Below are 22,708 nucleotides of genomic sequence, written 5' to 3'. Positions count from 1 at the left end.
AGTTACATGATGTGGTACTGTGGAATATGCTATTCAAAGCTGTTAGGGCGGCAGGTAGCCTAGTGGTTAGAGTGTAGAGGCGGCAGGTAGCCTAGTGGTTAGAGCGTTGGACTTGCAACCGGAAGCTTGCAAGATTGAATCCCTGAGCTGTCAAGGTAAAAAAAAAAAAATGCCACTCTGCCCTGAACAAGGCGGTTAACTCACTGTTCCTCGGCTTTCATTGAAAATAAGAAGTTGTTCTCAACTGACATACCTAAATAAAGGTACAATTACATAGTAACAATGAGGCTATTACATAGAAATACACAGATGAACCCTAACAAAGTCTACTTACATAGTTAGCCAGATTTTCTACACACCACATAAAGGAGCAACCTCCTAATTAAAACACAGATGACCTTGGGACACATCTTTTAGGAGTCAGTGTTTGAAGAAAAATGTTCCTTAAAGTCACAGAGGGCTATTAAAAGAAACTTCTTCATATCATTTTACAGTGAATATAATTTTTGTTTTGAAGTTTAAGTGTTTAAACTTTGATCAGTTTCTCAGGACGGGCATTTCCTGGCAGAATGCAGATTTGGGAAATGTACAGTATTTAAAATATTTGGAAAATGACAAAAACAAGTCATTGCTCTTACAAAATCCCCCCTATATGTAATTGTATTCATTAATTACAGATTTTTTTTCTCCCATCTATAAAATTAATGTTTCATTACATGACAAGGATTGTCCGAACTGTCAACAATACCTGACGCGCTGATGTTTCTTTGTGGAAACACTGAAATGTGTCAAGTGAAACAATGCCCAACCTAACTGTTGCGTGATAACGTTTTCAATAAATTATAAAGATGCAAAGATTAGCGCTATCTTGTGAGAAGGTTTACGTGATATGTATTTGTCAATCGTTTATATAGAATGCAGTGGCAAACAAAGAGGTGAACCAGGTAGGCCATGTTTTTTTTTCACCTTTTTAATGACTTACATTTCTTATAATGTTATATGATTTCAATAATTATACAACAGAAACACTTTTGTAAAATTATGAATTGACTTTTTGTTATTGTGTCAATGTGTAGAGAACAAAAGCACAATAAGCCTAAAGTACAAGGAATTCATCAGAGGTGAATATGCCACAGTGCAGGAGTACAACTCTCTCCCTGGAGAACATGTGAAGCTAGATGATCGCTACACTGAGCCCCTGATCATCCAGAAACACCGTCAGCAGAGAGAGAGAGAGGAGGAGATCCGCTCCAGAGGACAGAACTTTTATCAAGTCATGGACCAGAGGGACAGCGAGACCTACAAGAGTACCAAAGTGGAGAGGCTGTTTGATCCAGACGAGCACGGAGACATTCAGAGAACAGTGATACTGCAGGGCCACTCTGGAACTGGCAAGTCATTTACCAGTCAGAAGATCATGTCTGACTGGGCCTTTGGAAGACTTTACGAAGACCAATTTGACTTAGTTTTTCACCTGAGGTGCAAAGAACTGAACCAGGCCACTGGGAGAAAAAGTCTGATGGATCTGCTTAACTACGATCAGAGTTCATCATCAATGATCAAGCAGGTCCTTCACCAGTCTCCTGAGAGGGTTCTCTTCCTGGTAGACGGCTTTGATGAGCTCAAATTCTCACTTGATGTACCTAAAGACTCCCTTCCCAGGGACCCATGGACACAATGCTCCCCCGAAGTGACACTGAGTGGCCTGATACGGAAACAGATATTGCACGAGTCCTTCCTGCTTGTTACCACCAGGTCCACAGCGTTGGACAAACTAAAAGAAGTGGTCAAACATCCAGTGAGATACGCTGAGATATTGGGCTTTTCTAAAGAGGGGGTGGAGGAATACTTCAATAGATTCTTCAAGAAGAAGCAACACTCACAGCAAGCCTTTGACTCTGTGAGAAAAAATGAAACCCTTTTCACCGCATGTTTCATTCCAGTCATCTGCTGGATCATTTGCACAGTTTATAGGGAGCAGTTTGATGAAGGCACAGAGATGATACAATCGCTGGAGACCACCACCTCCATCTTTGTTGAATTTGTTGCCACGCTGTTGAAGCACCACTGTCAGGATTTGGGTCAGTCAGCTCTTACTATCCTCCAAGGACTAGGCAAGCTGGCAGAAAAGGGAATGGAAGAGCAGCAAGTCTTATTTGACCATGATAGTGTGTCACAGACAGTGTCAGATCCTTCCAAAGTCCCCTTCTTGTGTAAGTTTCTCCAAAAGAAAAGAGTAAGTCAGACCACTATGTACAGCTTCATGCACCTCAGCTTCCAGGAGTTTTTCACAGCCCTCTCATACATGTTACTGGGTGATGAGGAAGCTCAGGGGAAAGTTAGAGAGCTACTTTCCAAGGTTCGACGTGGAAAAGAAAACAGTCACCTGCTACCCATAGTTCAATTTCTCTTCGGCATCGCAAACAAGGAAGTGGGAAAACGGCTCGAGGATAAAAAATACATCTCTTGTTCTCAAGGAATTTGGACCCAGCTCAAACATTTTATTCTGGAAGTCATTGACAAAGAAAAGGAGGATCGAAACGCCATCGATTATCACATTTCATCCATGTGGCTTTTTGCGTTTCACTGTCTATATGAACTACATGTAGATGATTTTGTAAAGAAAGCCATGAATACATACACAGAATTTAATCTGACTCACATTCCCCTGACAAAAACAGACTGTTGGGTGCTGAAGTACTGCTTTCAGCATTGCGAGCGCATCCAAAGACTCATTCTCAACTGGTGCAAGTTATCTGCAGAGAAGATAAAAATCCTTCTGCCAGCATTGGAAAAATGTCAACATCTCGAGTGAGTATATTTGCATTTCCCTTTCTCACCCTAGAACAAGGCTGATTTTCATACATAAAATAATATATACAGTATATATTTCCCCAAATGTTATTTGAATTAATTATAGTAATAATAACTGGTTGATGCTTAATATAATGTTTCTTTCATAAAAAGGGTTATTTGGACATAGATATTTGTTTTAATTTAAACTCTTGAATTAATTATTTATGTCATTTTTGTCACTTAATTGTTTTTGTAGGTTGCAGGTGGACGACCTGGCCGATGATGATTTAGATGGTCTGTTGACAGCGCTGGGAGAAGGAAAGAGTTTGGAGCTGGAGTAAGAATCACATGATCTTTACTGTAACATCATACCTTATTTGTCATCTATCAAATTCTTGCTGTTAAATATATCTCTACCTGAGTTACAGGGCATTCGGGAAGTATTCAGACCCCTTGACGTTTTCCAAATTTTGTTTACGTTACAGCCTTATTCTAACATTTTTTTAAATGTTTTTTCCCTCATCAATCTACACACAAGTCGAGGGGTTCTGAATACTTTCAGAGTGCACTTACCATATATTAATGAGAGTTACTTAAGCCTACCACATATTTTTTGTTGTTTTTTTAAATAGTGTTTTCTGTGCCTCACGCCAAATTGTACTGTATTTTTCAGTCTGACAGAGAACAACTTCTCGGATGAGAAAGTGCAGGACTTGCTTGTTGCTCTCACTAAACACAAACCCAGAAACATTGACATTGGAGTGAAGTCCATCACCAGCAATACAGCTGACAAATTCATGTTCCTCATCAATAAGGCACATGCAGACTTGGAAAGCATAGGGTAAGTAACTTTTCATTTAGCTTCCAACCAACCTGTAATATAAAACACAATGTTTCCTCGAATAACAATTAGGAAACTAAGATGGAACATACATGGTAAATGCATAATGTCTGTTACAAAAAGGGTTAATTCATTAACATGTAGTTAATGCAGAAGTGAACATAAATACATAATTGATTAAAAACAAAGGCATTTTATATGTCTGTGATAAAAAAGGGTTAAGTCTGAACAGGTTATACTGACAATATATTGGAATTGTAAAATACCCACGACAGTGTTAAAATCTTCACTTTTCTGTTCACAACACCAAAAGAGAAGGTTCCTAATTCTGCACAAAATTGTGTGCAAACAGCAGTTGCAACATCGACTTTTGGACTTCTAAATGAATGACATGTACCCATTGATTCTTGAAGAATATACAGTGGGGCAAAAATGTATTTAGTCAGCCACCAATTGTGCAAGTTCTCCCACTTAAAAAGATGAGAGAGGCCTGTAATTTTGATCATAGGTACACTTCAACTATGACAGACAAAATGAGAGAAAAAAAATCCAGAAAATCACATTGTACGATTTTTGATGAATTTATTAGCAAATTATGGTGGAAAATAAAGTAATTCTTTGAATTTGAGAGTTGTTAAATTTCTCCAGCTCCATCCCTCAGCTTTTTACCAAACCAGGGTGCAGAGTCCGCTTTGTTAATTGTTATCAACTGCTGACTGCCACTTTCACAGTAGGGCTCCCAGTCCCCTGCAAGGTGTTGCACTACACTTGATTAAGTGGTGTTACAACACACCATGTCATGTTTCAAAACAACCCAAGATGATGTGTTTCAGTACTCCAGCAAAGTTAAGGTTTTGTCTCCTTTGTGTTGGTGGCAGCTTAGCTACCACTAGTTTTGGGTGTTAGTTACACAGCGCTTCATTTCAACAGTGTATCAACAGTGTACCACATCTTGTAAATATTTAGACTAGACTTGGAGAGTCAGAAACCCAAGATTTGAGTTAGCAGTAGTTACTTAGGACTAGTAATCTTAACATTAGTACACTAGTAAGTAATCTTAACACCCAATTGACAAAAAAAAAGGGAATTGTGGGAACCCTGTTATTCATTGTCACACTGGACCATTTCAGTCTGTGCGGAGTCACACTGGCACTGGTCTGCAGAAGTTTGACATTTTGGGGGTTGAATTCAACCCGTGATTGGACACAATATAAAACATGGCCATTATAATGTTAATTAAGTAGCCTCTTAACAGTATGATATGTTACTGTTTCAGGCTTCATTGTTGTGAGAATGTTACATTGGAAGCCAATCTACAGAAAAATGGAGTCAATGGGTGAGCTTCTTCTACATTGTCTCAGTAGAAAGGTGCATTTGATTGATGTTGCATGCTGTACAGTTGTAAAAATTATATATATTTTTTTGAGTGTAGATGTCTTGTCGATCAAAATATTAATGTAATAATTCAACCATCTCTTGCCTGTGAAGGACTCTCCAAATTTCTCTTTGGTTAAAAGTGTCTGACATGAAAATGATCTGTGACTGTATCAGGGCATCTGGCTACAGTTTGAGTGAAATAGAGTAAGTACAATTTATCATCTCGAATACTACATATAACACATTTTACAGTGGATATCTTTAATTTATTGTCCATGTTAAGGAAGTGGTTTGGTGAAGCACACTCAAGAGACGAGTAACCTTGTCTAAGACCTGAAGAGTTGCAATGGCTCCCAATGCTTAGTGCTTACTGTAGACTTAAGCTCAGCAGGCTAACACAGTCTTGTGATGCCCAGGAGACCTAGCTTCGATCCCAAATGGCTATATACAGTGTAGTGTAGCAATGTTATTTTATTGTTGTACTCCAGTTCATCTATGACATCGCAATAGGTAACACTCTATTTGACACCTAGCATCATAACACGTTATGACATAGTCATAACAGCTGACATAACTTGACATAACGTGTCATGATATGGTCATAACACTGCCGTGACCCATATATTTAGACCTGTTGTGACATACAGTATATTGCATTGTTTTATGGCTGGTCATGACACCTACATAAGAGTGTCACAACCCACAAAATCTATCACACAAGGCAGACCCATTCTATTACACCACACTATGTTTACGTAATATAACATTTACTGAAATGGACCATATTAAATGATCATTGTAATTGAGCACACATTGATGTCAGACATGTATCTACGCGAATGCTTTGTTGCTGATGCAAGAGCAGATTTTCAGGGGCAGGACAAGACACTGTCTTTGGCTGTGTCTAGACCTAACAGTTAATGCCGTTTTCGTATTCTGATCACGGAATTCAAAACGCATCATGCGTCTACGTTTCAATGTGTCCACCATGTCCACATTGTGTTCCCTTTGGCCGCGCTGTATTCAAATGCCAGTATGCATTCTGCAAATGGTGGAATAGGCTAAATATTATAATAACTCAACAACAACTTGATGGCAGTAGCTAACTAGTGTAGCTAACTGGCCAGCTAGCCTCTGTAGCTAGTCAGCAAGCTAGCAAGCAAAGCTGAAGGGATTGCAAACGGATTAGCATAACTTGTTTTCAAAAATGTCTTTGAGGCCAGAAAACACATTCCCCACACACTAGGAAAGCATTTCCTCCAAAGTTATAATGAAGGTGATTCTCTGTCCCAAAACACAAGTTTTCTGGAGACTTGTGTGCAGAGTGCTGATGACATTGCCCACTGTATGCGCTTTCAATAGCCTGATTGCTTCCAGACTGAGGAGAAATTCACACACAATGCGTTGCTGACCACCTCCTGTCGTTTCAATGTGATCTTCGTAAGTCTCATGTAAGAGTCAGGTGTAAACATTGGTGACTGACATAATGGGCATGTACGTGATAGGCCTTTCTGGTTTATATCCTTGTGATGGTAATAATTCTTATTGACAGTGTCATAAAGTGTATTTTCTTAATCCAGGTAAATTGACAGAGGAAAGTCCAAAAAATTGACTCCAGTCACCCAAGTCATAGACTGTTTTCTCTGCTACCGCATGGCAAGTGGTACCGGAGCGCCAAGTCTAGGACCAAAAGGCTCCTTAACAGCTTCTAACCCCCCAAGCCATAAGACTGCTGAACAACTAATCAAATGTCCACCAAACTATTTACATTGACCCCCCCCTCCCCCCATTTGTTTTGTATACTGCTGCTACTCTCTGTTTATTATCTATGCATAGTCACTTCACCCCTACCTACATGCACAAATTACCTCGACTAACCTGTACCTCCGCACATTGACTAGGTACCCCCTGTATGTAGCCTCCACATGGACTAGGTACCCCCTGTATATAGCCTCCACATGGACTAGGTACCCCCTGTATATAGCCTCCACATGGACTAGGTACCCCCTGTATATAGCCTCCACATGGACTAGGTACCCCCTGTATATAGCCTCATATTTTATTGTTATATTTTTTATAATTTTTTACTTTAGTTAATTTGGTAAATATTTTCTTAACTCTTGCTGGAGCTGCACTGTTAGTTAAAAGGCTTGTAAGTAAGCATTCACGGTCAGGTCTACACATGTTGTATTGGGCGCATATGACAAATAATGCTTCATGACAGTGTATTTTCTACAAGTTATTCAAAATACAATGAAAAAAATAAAACCTGTAAAGAATTCATTAAAACAACAACAAAGGATTTAACTCTAAAATCATATTATTTATTGTTTATTGTCTTTTCCCTGCCAAGCAGTTTCCTTTAGTTTAACATGTTTGTTTCTGCAGCCTCCATCAAGGTCTTCACCTTCCCCCTGGATACAGCAGATGCGTTACTTTCTCTAAAAACATCCAAGTAAAGAAACAGACATCAGAATAGAGTATGCTACAATGCAACGCCGCTAAAGAAAGCTGAAAACTTCATCCCAAATACACTGAGTATACAGCACATTAAGAACGCAAGCTCTTTCCATTTCTATGATCCCTTAATGATGTCACTTCAATCAGTGTAGATGAAGGGGAGGAGACAGACCTCTCTGGGATGTCCCACCTCGACAACAGCCAGTGAAATTGCAGGGCGCCAAATTCAAACAGAAATCTCATAATTAAAATTCCTCAAACATACAAGTATTATACACCATTTTAAAGACAAACTTCTTGTTAATCCAATCACAGTGTCCGATTTCAAAAAGGGTTTACGGCGAAAGCATACCATGCGATTATGTTAGGACAGCGCCTAGCCACAAAAACCACACAGACATTTTCCAGCCAAGGAGAAGACTCACAAAAGTCAGAAATAGCGATTAAATTAATCACTTACCTTTGATGATCTTCATCTGGTGGCACTCCCAGGACTCCATGTTACACAATAAATGTTTGTTTTGTTCAATAAATTCCCTCTATGTCCAAATACCTCCGTTTTGTTCGCGCTCTTAGTTCAGTAATCCAAAGGCACAAAGCGCGCTCACAACATCCAGACAAAAAGTCAAAAAAGTTCCATCAAAGGTCGTAGAAACATGTCAAACAATGTTTATAATCAATCCTTAGGATCTTTTTATCATAAATATTCAATAATATTTCAACCGGACAATACTGTTTTCATTAGAAAGGAAAGAGAACGAACAGCGAGCTCAGGGTCACGCGCGATAAACAACTCATAGCTTTCAGCTGAGCCACTTACTCTGAGTGGTCTTATTCTCTCCCCTTTCACAATAGAAGCCTGATACAACTTCTAAAGACTGTTGACATCTACTGGAAGCATTAGGAAGTGCAATCTGACCCCACAGACACTGGATACTGGATAGGCATTCACTTAAAAAACTACAAACTTTAGAATTCCCACTTCCTGGTTGGATTTTTCTCAGGTTTTCGCCTGCCATATGAGTTCTGTTATACTCACATACATTATTTTAACAGTTTTGGAAACTTTAGAGTGTTTTCTCTCAAAATCTACCAATATATGCATATCCTAGCTTCTGTGCCTGAGTAACAGGCAGTTTACTCTGGGCACGCTTTCATCCAAACTTCCCAATGCTGCCCCCTATCCCAATGAAGTTGTAAAGAAGGATCTTTAAGCCTTGAGACAATTGAGATATGCCTTGTGTATGTGTGCCATTCAGAGGGTGAATGAGCAAGACAAAACATTTAAGTGCCTTTTGAAGTGCCTTTTGAACCGGTTTGTGTCAAGAACTGCAACGCTGCTGGGTTTTTCACGCTTAACAGTTTCACATATGTATCAATAATGGTTCACCACCCAAAGGACATCCAGCCAACTTGACACAACTGTGGGAAGCGTTGGAGTCAACATGCGCTTTCGACACCTTGTAGAGTCCATGCCCTGACGAATTGAGGCTGTCCTTGGGCGAAGGGAGGGGGGGGGGGTTGCAATTCAATATTAGGAAGATGTTCCTAATGTTTGGTATATTATGGCAGTAGCAAACAACACTTTCGCACATTTTCAAATACACTACAATCACGTTTTCTCAACGTTTTCATGACATACTGTAGCTACAGCTAGCTCTCAACTATGCATGTCGCTAGCTAGCTAATAGTTAGCTACCGTGTAGTTTGTGTTTGTTTAGCTAACGTTAGCTACGTAACCCTGTCACTAACCCTGTCGATCAGACCAACAGCGTCATTGCTTTTTGGTATAACAGAAGCACATTCATTTCCAAAGAAACTTGCAGCATAGCGTTGCAGAGGCAGTTGCAGTACTTTATAAATAGTAGAAGAAAGTGAATTTTGAACTGTTGTTACACACATATCAAGTACAACTGTTGGATTACAAGTTGAAATAAGTTTGACTGCAGAATGTATTACGCAGCATTGATGCGATGACACTGGCAGTCTGATCACGGAGCAAAGATGGTGGTGTGCAAAACAACTATGATTTATTGGGGTAACAGTACATCTGATTCACTACATACTGTATACAGTGCTAATTATCCAAACAACTTATAGAACAGGCCTGTGTATTAACCAGCTCTGCAAGCATTAGAACTTCAAAATACGATCATTGATCAGTGAAATTCTATATTTGGTGATCAACTAATGTATTTTGACATTATAACGCTTGCGGAGCTGGTGAATGGGAGTTTGAACTGAGCTTATTGGGCGTTAAAGAGGTCTCTAATGCACAGTTACTGGTTCAGTGCTGAATTAGCTAGCTAATGTTAGCGGTTAGCATGCAACTGTTAGATACACATTTCATGAAAAGTAACCTTCTAAAATAGATATCATTCTTTTGGTTCATACAGTGGGGCAAAAAAGTATTTAGTCAGCCACCAATTGTGCAAGTTCTCCCACTTAAAAAGATGAGAGAGGCCTGTAATTTTCATCATAGGTACACAACTATGACAGACAAAATGAGAAAACAAATCCAGTAAATCACATTGTAGGATTTTTAATGAATTTATTTGCAAATTATGGTGGAAAATACGCATTCTCACGTAGGTATTCCTCTTGTCCAGATGGGTTAGGGCAGTGTGCGGTGTGGTTGCGATTGCGTCGTCTGTGGACCTATTGGGGCGGTAAACAAATTGGAGTGGGTCTAGGGTGTCAGGTAGGGTGAAGGTGATATGGTCCTTGACTAGTCTCTCAAATCACTTCATGATGACGGAAGTGAGTGCTACTGGGCAGTAGTCGTTTAGCTCAGTTACCTTAGCTGTCTTGGGAACAGGAACAATGGTGGCCCTCTTGAAGCATGTGGGAACAGCAGACTGGGATAAGGGTGATTGAATATGTCCGTAAACACACCAGCCAGCTGGTCAGCGCATGCTTTGAGGACGTGCCTGGGGATGCCGTCTGGGCCTGCAGCCTTGCGAGGGTTAACACGTTTAAATGTTTTACTCGCGTCAGGCTGCAGTGAAGGAGAGTCCGCAGGTTTTGGTAGCGGGCCATGTCAGTGGCACTGTATTGTCCTCAAAGCGAGCAAAGAAGTTATTTAGTCTGTCTGGGAGCAAGACATCAATGTCCTCGACGGGGCTGGTTTTCTTTTTGTAATCCGTGATTGACTGTAGACCCTGCCACATACCTCTTGTGTCTGAGCCGTTGAATTGCAACTCTACTTTGTATCTATACTGATGCTTAGCTTGTTTGATTGCCTTGTGGAGGGAATAGCTACACTGTTTGTATTCGGTCAGGTCCCGGTCACCTTGCCCTTGTTAAAAGCAGTGGTTCGCGCTTTCAGTTTCACGCGAATGCTGCCATCAATCCACGGTTTCTGGTTTGGGAATGTTTTAATAGTTGCTGTGGGTACGACATCGCCGATGCACTTTCTAATGAACTCGCTCACCGAATCGGCGTATTCGTCAATGTTGTTGTTGGACGCAATGCGGAACATATCCCAATCCACGTGATCGAAGCAGTCTTGAAGCGTGGAATCAGATTGGTCTGACCAGCGTTGAACAGACCTGAGCGCAGGAGCTTCTTGTTTTAGTTTCTGTCTGTAGGCTGGAAGCAACAAAATGGAGTCGTGGTCAGCTTTTCCGAAAGGAGGGCGGGGGAGGGTCTTATATGCGTCGCCAGGTAGAATAACAAAAATAAGTTAGAATAACAATGATCCAGGGTTTTACCAGCCCTGGTTGTGCAATCGATATGCTGATAGAATTTAGGGAGTCTTGTTTTCAGATTAACCTTGTTAAAATCCCCTTCTACAATGAATGCAGCCTCAGGATATGTGGTTTCCAGTTTACAAAGAGTCAAATAAAGTTCGTTCAGGGCCATCGATTTGTCTGCTTGCGGGGGAATAAATACGGCTGTGATTATAATCGAAGAGAATTCCCTTGGTAGATAATGTGGTCGACATTTGATTGTGAGGAATTCTAAGTCAGGTGAACAGAAGGACTTGAGGTCCTGTATGTTGTTATGATCACACCACGTCTCGTTAATCATATGGCATACCAGAAAGATGCTTGTTTCTGTCGGCGCGATGCGTGAAGAAACCAGCTGGCTGCAACGAGTCCGATATCGTCTCTCGAGTGAGCCATGTTTCCGTGAAGCAAAGAACGTTACAATCTCTGATGTCTCTCTGAAAGGCAACCCTTGCTCGGATTTCATCTACCTTGTTGTCAAGAGACTGGACATTGGCGAGTAGTATGCTCGGGAGCGGTGCGCGATGTGCCCGTCTACGCAGCCTGACCAGAAGACTACTTTGTTTGCCACTTTTACGTCGACGTTGTTTAGGTTCGCCGGCTGGGATCCGATCCATTGTCCTGGGTGGTGGGCAAAACACAGGATCCGCTTCGGGAAAGTCATATTCCTGGTCGTAATGATGGTGAATTGACGTTGCTCTTATATTCAGTAGTTCCTCCCGACTGTATGTAATGAAACCTAAGATTACCTGGGGTACCAATATAAGAAATAACACGCAAAAAAAATTCAAAATACTGCATAGTTTCCTAGGAACGTGAAGCGAGGCGGCCATCTCTGTCGGTGCCGGAAGTTAACTTTGTTTGAGGCATTGTGCCCTGTTTGTTTTCTCGTTTGTTGTTTTAGAGTTTTGTTGGCGTCATTTTATGATAAAAGGAAAATGTACGCTCGCTGTAGCACGCTGCACCTTGGTACGCTTCTTTTGACAGCTGTGACAGCCATCTTGGCTTACATGCAAAGTTAGTTAGCTTAGCTGGGTTACACTCATTTGAAGGAGAAAATATCACAAGTTTTTCCACTCGATCAAAACACTTAATACATCAAAATTACAAGAAAACTCATAATAAAAAATCACAAGAATGGCTTCAGATCAAAGTCTACATTGAGACCAAAGAGAGCAAGGGTCTTTAAATTAAAAATCCAGGCAGCCTCTCATTTTAACAATAAATTGTCGAGGTGTAACTTGTCCTTGTGATAAAAATTATGTGGGTAAAACAAAGCGCAAATTAAAAGTATGAATCTCGAAGCATCGTAGCACTATTAGGTGCAAAAACTTGAGTTACCCAGTTGCGGTAGCTTAGTGGTTAGAGGCGGGTAGATTAGTGGTTAGAGGCGGGTAGCTTAGTGGTTAGAGGCTGGTAGCCAAGTGGTTAGAGGCGGGTAGCCTAGTGGTTAGAGGCGGGTAGCCTAGTGGATAGAGGCGGGTAGCCTAGTGGATAGAGGCAGGTAGCTTAGTGGTTAGAGGCGGGTAGCTTAGTGGTTAGAGGCTGGTAGCCAAGTGGTTAGAGGCGGGTAGCCTAGTGGATAGAGGCAGGTAGCCTAGTGGTTAGAGGCGGGTAGCTTAGTGGCTAGAGGCTGGTAGCTTAGTGGCTAGAGGCGGGTAGCCTTTCGGTCACTAACCGAAAGGTTGCTGGATCGAATCCCCAAGCTGACATGGTAAAAATCTGTCATTCTGCCCCTGAGCAAGGCAGTTAACCTGCTGTTCCCCAGGTGCCGAAAACGTGGATGTCAATTAAGGCAGCCCCCTGCACCTCTCTGATTCCGAGGTTTTGGGTTAAATGCGGAAGACACATTTCAATTGAAGGCATTCAGTTGTACAACTGACTAGGTATCCCCCTTCCCCTAAATAAATATGTTTCTCTTCTCCTGATGATAGCTTGTCTGTGAGCTATGTGGCTGACCTATCAGACACTGACATGGATGACCTGAGTGCAATCATCCACCCTGTAGACAAGTTAAGGTGAGGGAGTTGAGATTATACTTCATAAATATTAGCAAATTTAAAATACCTAACATCTATCATGAACCTTTACATTTGACTTGTGAGTTGCATTACATGTAATTTACAAACCCTTTATATTTGTCGTGCTGAACTATGCTCAACATACTGTATGTTGCCAGACAGTGAATCATCATGCATTGGTACACATTCATGTGTACAAGATTTAATGAAAATGTATCTTGGATTTCAGGCTCAGGTTTCAACACAAAGATTTATATGGACAGGACGCAGTGAGTGAAGGTTTACACTCCCAGATATCACTCAGAGGGATTGAAATAACCCTCTGTGGCGATCCCGTATTCGACTGGAGAAAATTATTTCAGCTAGTTCACACTCTGGAGCAACAGTAAGAACTTCTGTCCTCAATAAAATCTCACATTCAGACACACACACACACACACACACACACACACACACACACACACACACACACACACACACACACACACACACACACACGGCCACGTTTCAATCCAAGGTGCTTTATAGGGTACCTCACTAGACAGCTGACAATGCAGCTTTCACATGAAGGTAATTTGCATTTGAGTGTTTATCATGAAAGAATGGCTGTAAAATGACCTATAGAAGGGCACTGCTCTCTAACGCAATTCGGATTGATTCCGGGCCGTAGTGTATAGGACTCCCGAGTAGCGCAGCGGTTTAAGGCGCTGCATCTCAGTGCTACAGGTGTCACTACAGACCCTGGTTCGATGCCAGGCTGTATCACAACCGGCCGTGATTGGGAGTCCCATAGGGCGGCGCACAATTGCCCCAGCGTCATCCAGGTTAGGGTTTGGCCGGGGTGGGCCGTCATTGTAAAATAAGACTTTGTTCTTAACTGACTTGTCTCGTTAAATAAAGGACAAATAAATAAATAATTGTACATATCTGCACAACAAACATACACATATGACAATATTTGCTTTACCATGATGAGAGTCTGTGTCTGTCTGTTTGTGTCATATGAATGACCTCTACCAGTCCAGAGTGGGATGAGCATGCTGATGAACTGATCTCGCTGCTTCACTCTCAAACCTCTCTGGAGGACATCGGTCTGTTTGTGAGCCGCTTGACAGAGAGGTGTGCTGTCAGTGTAATCCGTCTCAGCCAGGCCTGCCCAAACCTGCGGATGATATCGTGAGTACAACATACTCTCTGTGTCGTCCGTGTCATCTTTGTTCATATTTGTTTCAGTGTAACTGTTCAACTAATGACTCCTCTATTCTCTTTCTCTCTTAGCCTTCATGTAGTTGAGCAAGGTTTGTTATTGGAGGAGGTATTACATCTCTTACGTGCATCAAAGAGGCGCCCAGATTGCCGGGTACTTGTCGCCGGGTATGGATGTACTGTTTTGTATCGTGTCAGTCAGCTGACATAAACCAAATCATCAGCTGATCTCTTCAGATGCGGTGCTAATCATCATTGGTGTGATCCTCTGCAGGTGGAGATGCAGGAAACCTGCTGACCAGTGCACTGGCCGGAAGGACTGGAGTCTCTGTTGTGACGACTCTGTTAGGCTCAATCTACATGGAGAAACATTCACAGAGAATGTGATAAGGCATGGGAAGAAAAGTGACAGGCCTAGTTATCACCCTAAGAGTAATAGATGGTGTGTTGTTGCCTAGTGACCACGATGAAGACAACAGAGATGGTGTGTTGTTGCATAGTGACCACGATGAAGACAACAGAGAGGGTGTGTTGTTGCCTAGTGACCACGATGAAGACAACAGAGATGGTGTGTTGTTGCATAGTGACCACGATGAAGACAACAGAGATGGTGTGTTGTTGCCTAGTGACCACGATGAAGACAACAGAGAGGGTGTGTTGTTGCCTAGTGACCATGATGAAGACAACACAGATGGTGTGTTGTTGCCTAGTGACCACGATGAAGACAACAGAGAGGATGTGTTGTTGCCTAGTGTCCACGATGAAGACACTGGAGAGGGTGTGTTGTTGCATAGTGACAAGACTTTAGCATATAGACTGCTACACCGCCCAAGGTGAATCAATCCCCCATCATCTCCTCCTCTAGCTCTCTGTCTCCCTTCCCTCTCTCTCTGTCTCCCTTTCCTCTCTCTCTGTCACACCCTTACACACGTTTGAATCTGACCTGTGCCAATCATGGTCCATAGGGTTCTGTTAAAAAAATAATAGGGTGCAATTTGGGACCCGTGTCTGTACTGGTTAGCATTTCATATATTTAATCTTACTCTGTCTCTAAAAATGAAATAAGGAGGTTTTATCCTTGTTCTTATGAAAGCTGTGTCTTTTTATTTTTTGTAATACTGTGGAAAAATAATGACATACAATTTGAAAAAATATTGAATAAAAATAAAAATGAAAACACATTTCAGTAATATATTTGTGTTTTTTTCTTAAAGAAGAACCGTTATACAGGAGGAGCATTACTGAATGAGAAGCCCATAGTGACAATAATACAGGAAACAGTCCTATTGGAACAATGACAGAATAGAAAATAACAGGATTGAGAATGAATTATATGGAGGAAATACACTCACTCAGACATGCACATGCTCAGCCACACCCACTACAGGTGGGAGGAGCTATCGAAGAACAGACTCATTCTAATGTCTGGAATGGAATTAATGGAACGGAGTCAAACATGGTCTCCGTAAATTTGATTTGTTTGATACCGTTACATTAATTCTATTCCAGACATTACAATGAGCCTCTCCTGCTATACCTCCTCCCACCCACCTCCACTGGTGTACTCACATACAGTGCCCCAGGTCCCATAGTACTATAGTCAAGCACTACTTTTGACTAGGGCTCTGGTCAACACTATATTGGGAATACAGATGTAGTTTGTAATTTGATCACTCTTTTATTGCTGGGAATTTTCCTGCACAGCAGAAAATGCAAACGTGTAGTGTATTTGAGGTTAAAAAGACTACTAAAGTTTGTAATTTCCACTTTAAAATGTCTGACTTGATTTGCCCCAACGAAAACATTATCAACCCCTACAACAAAAATGTCCATTAATTATAATTCACATTTCCTGTTGCTGCAGGATTATTTTCCTGCTCTAGCAAACTGGCTCAAATTAAGATCCTACATCTATAGGGTTCCATTTGTGTCAATCATGGACGTATTTGGAGCCCTCTGTTAACTCCACAGCGGCATAAAGAATGATTGGACTCAGTCGGCTCATTCTTCATGTCCTATGGCCACATGATGGCTCCATGATTACATCCAAAATGGCATCCTATTCCTTATATAGGGCAACGGTTTTGACCAGGGCCCATAGGATTCTAGACAGAATTATTGCACTTGGTAAGGAATAAGGTACAATTTAGGACATAACCAGTCACTCTCTCTCTCTCTCTCTCAGTCTCTCCATCTTTCGCTTTCCCCATGTTTTCACAGCCCAACGTCCCCTTTCTATACACACACACACACACACACACACACTGATCAAAACACCAGGGTCAGAGGTCACGCATACACACAGTTGTACTGTAAACACAAATGGCTGCTGCATTGGTTTGTCTGCTTTGTTCACTTCTGTTGTTTTGTCTTTTGACTCCCATTAGATTAGAGATTCATAACACAACATAGCCGGGATTCAATCCAAGGTGTGTTGTGAAGCAAAGCATACTTTAAAAAATGTATTAATACGCTCAAACTATACACTCATTTATCGTGAATCCAATCGCTGCGAGCATCTGGGAAAAAATGCCTTTACACCATTGCGCTGCTCTCTAAGGCTCCTGGGTTTGAATCACGGCCTGAGACTGCTACCAAACAACGTATGTAAATCAATCCTGGTCAGAGATAGCAGAGAACAGCTCAGAGCACCTTAGTACTGTCCACTGAGACCTGGGTTAGGCCTGGGTAGGATAGACATCTGTCCCATCTGGTGTGGCCTAATTGTGCATTCATTTTGGCCATGTAAGTGTATCACCACTCCCTTTGTCTGAGGCTAGTCCCAAATGGCACCCTATTCCATAAATAGTGCACTACTATTCACCAGATTCCTATGTGCTCTGGTGGAAAGCAGTGCACTATATAAGGAATAGATTGGCCGTGACCCCCGTTACATAGAAACAGAGGCCTACACAGACAACAAGTAAACGATACAGGACGTGTATAAAAGTTTAAACACCCTAGTGTCACCTTCATTGGTGACATAATAACACCATGAATATAATATGACGACTATAATACTGACTTCATATGTGGAAGGCATTTGATGAAATTATAAAATGGTGGATGAGGAACGAACAAAATTGAAATGAGTTTATGAAGGAAGTTATATATTTTGAACAGAGGGCCAACCTGTCAAAAATACGTTTATTTACAGCTAGCTATAATCTCTAATCTACTCCTATGTTTTCATCTGGAAGAAAATGTGAGATCTGGGAGAAAATGTGAGATCTGGAAGAAAAGGTGAGATCTGGGAGAAAATGTGAGATCTGGGAGAAAAGGTAAGATCTGGGAGAAAATGTGAGATCTGGAAGAAAATGTGAGATCTGGGAGAAAAGGTGAGATCTGGAAGAAAAGGCGAGATCTGGGAGAAAATGTGAGATCTGGAAGAAAAGGTGAGATCTGGGAGAAAAGGTAAGATCTGGGAGAAAATGTGAGATCTGGAAGAAAATGTGAGATCTGGGAGAAAAGGCGAGATCTGGGAGAAAAGGTGAGATCTGGGAGAAAAGATCTGGGAGAAAAGGTGAGATATGGGAGAAAAGGTGAGATATGGGAGAAAAGGTGAGATCTGGAAGAAAATGTATAAAGAAGAAAGTCAACAGGACTCCGGTAGAAACAGAGATCAAAGAGGGAGTTCTGACGGCTCTGATCCGTGGTTGGCAGCAACATTATAGTTACAAACCAAATGGAACCCTATTCCCTATATAGTGGACTACTTTTGACAAGTACTTTTTTTTACTTTTGGGCTCTGATCAAAACACTATATATACAGTTGAAGTTGGAAGTTTACATACACATAGGTTGGAGTCATTAAAACTTGTTTTTCAACCAATCCACACATTTCTTGTTAACAAACTATAGTTTTGGCAAGTCAGTTAGTACATCTGCTTTGTGCATGACACAAGTACTTTTTCCAACAATTGTTTACAGACAGATTATTTCACTTATAATTCACTGTATCACAATTCCAGTGGGTCAGAAGTTTACATAAACATAGTTGACTGTGCCTTTAAACAGCTTGGAAAATTCCAGAAAATGATGTCATGGCTTCTGATAGGATAATTAACATAATTTTAGTCAATTGAAGGTGTACCTGTGGATGTATTTCAAGGCCTACATTCAAACTCAGTGCCTCTTTGCTTGACATCATGGGAAAATCAAAAGAAATCAGCTAAGACCTCAGAAAAAAATTATAGACCTCCACAAATCTGGTTCATCCTTGGGAGCAATTTCCAAACGACTGAAGGTACCACGTTAATACGCAAGTATAAAAACCATGGGACCACACAGCCGTCATACCGCTCAGGAAGGAGATGCGTTCTGTCTCCTAGAGATGAACGTACGTTGGTGCGAAAAGTGAAAATCAATCCCAGAACAACAGCCAAGGACCTTGTGAAGATGCTGTAGGAAACAGGTACAAAAGTATCTACAGTATATCCACAGTAAAACGAGTCCTATAACAACAACCTGAAAGGCCGCTCAGCAAGGAAGAAGCCACTGCTCCAAAACAGCCATAAAAAAAGCCAGACTACGGTTTGCAACTGCGCATGGGGACAAAGATCGTACTTTTTGGAGAAATGTCCTCTGGTCTGATGAAACAAAAATATAACTGTTTGGCCATAATGACCATCGTTATGTTTGGAGGAAAAAGGGGGAGGCTTGCAAGCCGAAGAACACCAGTCAGGAAGTTAAAGCTTGGTCGCAAATGGGTCTTCCAAATGGACAATGACCCCAAAGTTATAGCAAAATGGCTTAAGGACAACAACGTCAAGGTATTGGAGTGGCCATCACAAAGCCCTGAGATCAATCCTATTGAAAATTTGTGGGCAGAACTGAAAAAGCATGTGTGAGCAAGGAGGCCTACAAACCTGACTCAGTTACACCAGCTCTGTCAGGAGGAATGGGCCAAAATTCACCCAACTTATTGTGGGAAGCTAGTGGAAGGCTACCTGAAACGTTTGACCCAAGTTAAAAAATTTAACGGCAAGGCAACCAAGTACTAATTGAGTGTATGTAAACTTCTGACCCACTGGGAATGTGATGAAAGAAATAAAACCTGAAATAAATCCTTCTCTCTACTATTATTCTGACATTTCCCATTCTTAAATAAAAGTGCTGATCCTAACTAACAGGGAATTTAAACTAGGATTAAATGTCAGGAATTGTGAAAAACTGAGTTTAAATGTTTTTGGCTAAGGTGTATGTAAACTTCAACTGTATATATTTATACAAGTCGAAGTTAAGAACAAATTCTTATTTACAATGACGGCCTACCCCGGCCAAACCTGGGCCAATTGTGCGCTGCCCTATGGGACTCCCAATCACAGCCAGATGTGATGCAGACTGGATTCGAACCAAGGGACTGTAGTGACGCCTCTTGCACTGAGATGCAGTGCCTTAGACCGCTACGCCACTCGGGAGCCCATATAAAGAGAATAGGGCACAAAGATCCAATATGTTATGTATGGGTTCTACATGTCATTCTATGCATTAGCGTACCTAAGTGAAATAATGATGGTGAATTGCATGATCAGAGTTTACCCACAGCTACAGAGCCACTGTGTGTAGGCCTTCATATCCACCACTATAGAGCACTGGGCCCAATACCAGATGGGGTAATGCAAAGTACCAAATATTATATCATTCGTACAGGCCACTGGACAGACAGTACCAGCATCGGTCACTCAGCGCCAATTTTAAAAGTGTACCATTGCCAGCATCAAACTACAAGTTTGATGCTTTAGTTTCAAGACTACACCATCATGACTACATCCCAAAAGGCACCCTATTCCCTATATAGTGCACTACTTTTGACAAGAGCTCTATGGTGAGCCAGTGAGCCCGTAGGGCTCTGGTCAAAAGTCGTGCACTATGTAGGGGACAGGGTGCCATTTGGGACGCAGACCTAGTCTACAACAACAACAACATGACCAGAATAGAAACTCAGTGAATGAAACTGGACACAGAAGCCTCAGAACATTGAATTGTACAAGTGAATGTCACCCAAACCTCTGAACCTTTGGTCTGCAAACCCCTTATAAAAATACTAGAAAACTTTTCTGAATGTGTTGTTTTTTTTTGTTGCTTCTTGTTCTTCTATTTAGGTATAAATATGGGGAAAGATTTACTCTACTGTGAAAGTGACAGAGACACATACAATACTATTTGAGGGGGGGGGGGGGGGGGGGGGAATTTGTACAAAATGTAAAGATTCATTTTATTACAAAAGCTCTTTCCCCCGCTTCCCAAACACATCATGACCTCAGATGAGTGAAATGTGGGGTAGATATGTATTGCGATGAGATAGAAAATACAGAGGAGGAGGAAGAAGCATTTGAAGAAGCCTGCTACAGCTCCGTTCTTCTCCTATAGGTTGCTCAACATACTGTAAGTGGTATACTGTATACAAAGCCCTATTTCATTGTCCATACAGTCCACACATACACCTCACTGTTACCATGGAGAGAGGTACCTCACGGTTACCATGGTTAGAGTTACCTCACTGTACCTTCTAGGTGTCAAGCACAAGGTCATTCTTTCTCTAGCTTGTCAGATGTCAAATCGCCATATTGGTGTAATGGCTGTTATTTCATGATGCCTTTGTCTGTGTCCCAAATGACACCCTATTTACTATATAGTGCACTAGTTTTAACCAGAGCCCAATGAGCCTTAGTCAAAAGTAGTGCACTACATAGGGAATATGGTGAAATTTGGGAGACACCCCCATATTTCCCTTTCATTCACTTCTTGAAGCCCTAAGGCCATGCCGGTGGAGCAGTTTGTGGCGGCATGGAGAAGAAGCATGTTAAAAAGAGCTCCACATACGGAGGACAAGCTGTCGCCTTGCCTGAGCACCGCTGGGACGCAACACTGTCTCTGTCAACGTGTAAGAGGGTGTGTGTGTGTTTGTGTTTGTGAATTTAAAGGCATGTAAGTGTGTGTTTCTGTGAATTTGAAGGAGTGTAAGAGGGTGTGTGTGTGTGTGTGTGTTTCTGTGAATTTAAAGGAGTGTAAGAGGGTGTGTGTGTGTTTCTGTGAATTTAAAGGAGTGTAAGAGGGTGTATAATAAGGAGAAAAGTTCAGCAGCTGTATCTGTACACAGTACGTTTATACAAGGTTATACTAAGTTTAAAATGATCTACCCCACTGATATTATATACAGAGATTGTGTGAGAGGAAAGAGAGAGGGGTGGAGAGTCCAATAGAGAAGAGATGGATCTGGACGCTGTCAATTAGCATGTAAGTACTCAAACTCTGCTGAATCCCCACCTAGTTTAAGAAAATAACTTTCAGCCTCTCTTTCTTTTGTCATGTCTCCCCTCTTGGAGCTGAAGATTGAGAGAAACTGTGTCAGATTGTTTGCGTTTGTTTGTGTGTATGTATGCGATAAAGAAAGAATAGAGAGAATAAATGTATCTCTCCAACAAGTGTGTGTGTGTGTTTGTGTGTGTGTCTGTGTTTATATGTATGTACGCATGTATGAAAACAAGCATCACTATGTATTACAGAATCCATCTCTCTCACACGTGTGTCTGCATCCTCTGAGTGTGTCTCTGGTTGTACTCAGTACCAGGAGGAGAGTAGTCAGTAGCAGGAGGAGAGTAGTCAGTAGCAGGAGGAGAGTAGTCAGTACCAGGAGGAGAGTAGTCAGTACTAGGAGGAGAAGTGTAAGAGAAGCGGGTGGTCCCATAATTCCCCAGCACAGTTTCAGGACCCGGACATGGGCCTTGGCCTTGGACTGGTCCTTGCACTGGCCCTGGTCCCACTCCTTGTCCAGTTGGGTAGACCTCATAGGCCGGCCCTCCTTCCAGGGGCGGGGCAAAGCCCACCCGATAGGTAGGGTACTGGGCGGGATAGCCATAGTTGTCATAGGTCAGCTGACTGTTGTTGTCCAATAGTCCGCAGTCTCCGGGGAAGTCGGTGGTCTGTGAGGCAGGATGGGCGGGGTGGGAGGGGTGGGCGGGGTGGTTGGTGTTGGGCGGGACTTGGCTCGGTCCCACCCTGGTGAAGGTGTTGAACTGGGGGTAGTTGGTGTGAGACATCCTGGATGGAGGTCTGGGGTCATAGCACCCTGCCCTTGACCCTGGGACTCCTGGGACCGCTCCTGCAGCCACCGCCCCTCCGGGACCCCCTGCTGGGCCACTGGAGGTAGCACCTGTAGCTCCCCCTGGAGGGTTGGAGGTCCGGAACTCTCCCTGGTACAGCATGGAGCGGGAAGACGGCCTGGCCTCGTCGTGGGTGGTCGCACGGACGTTATAGTAGCCGTTCGTTGGGTC

At 42.0% G+C, this 22,708-nt stretch overlaps 2 protein-coding genes across 8 annotated transcripts in view; one reads left to right on the top strand and one right to left on the bottom strand.

The window, feature by feature from the left end:
- LOC110530756 (NACHT, LRR and PYD domains-containing protein 1 homolog) overlaps positions 1-15,613 on the top strand; it is a 21,342-nt gene extending 5,729 nt beyond the window's left edge. For 3 of the 6 annotated variants that reach the window (XM_036986494.2, XM_090182842.1, XM_090182841.1), the window contains 11 exons: positions 915-944; positions 1,077-2,811; positions 3,053-3,133; positions 3,470-3,637; positions 4,914-4,973; positions 5,126-5,218; positions 13,140-13,223; positions 13,456-13,611; positions 14,247-14,402; positions 14,505-14,600; positions 14,707-15,613. In XM_036986494.2, coding sequence (XP_036842389.2) covers positions 915-944; positions 1,077-2,811; positions 3,053-3,133; positions 3,470-3,637; positions 4,914-4,973; positions 5,126-5,218; positions 13,140-13,223; positions 13,456-13,611; positions 14,247-14,402; positions 14,505-14,600; positions 14,707-14,890 — 2,843 coding nt within the window. In that variant the 3' untranslated portion in view covers positions 14,891-15,613. The remainder of the gene's footprint in view (positions 1-914; positions 945-1,076; positions 2,812-3,052; positions 3,134-3,469; positions 3,638-4,913; positions 4,974-5,125; positions 5,219-13,139; positions 13,224-13,455; positions 13,612-14,246; positions 14,403-14,504; positions 14,601-14,706) is intronic. The other 3 variants (XM_036986496.2, XM_090182844.1, XM_090182845.1) reach the window with 1 other exon arrangement.
- Positions 15,514-22,708, bottom strand: part of kirrel1b (kirre like nephrin family adhesion molecule 1b) — a 96,332-nt gene continuing 89,137 nt past the window's right edge. The window contains exon 15 of one of the 2 annotated variants that reach the window (XM_036986492.2): positions 15,514-22,708. In XM_036986492.2, the coding sequence (XP_036842387.2) occupies positions 21,953-22,708 (756 nt within the window). In that variant the 3' untranslated portion in view covers positions 15,514-21,952. The other variant, XM_036986493.2, reaches the window with a different exon arrangement.

Source organism: Oncorhynchus mykiss, chromosome 8 (genome assembly GCF_057628025.1).
Source record: "Oncorhynchus mykiss isolate SJ-2025 chromosome 8, ASM5762802v1, whole genome shotgun sequence".
Classification (NCBI taxonomy): domain Eukaryota; kingdom Metazoa; phylum Chordata; class Actinopteri; order Salmoniformes; family Salmonidae; genus Oncorhynchus; species Oncorhynchus mykiss.
Note: the sequence above shows the minus strand (reverse complement) of the source record. Positions and strands in the feature narration are given on the sequence as shown.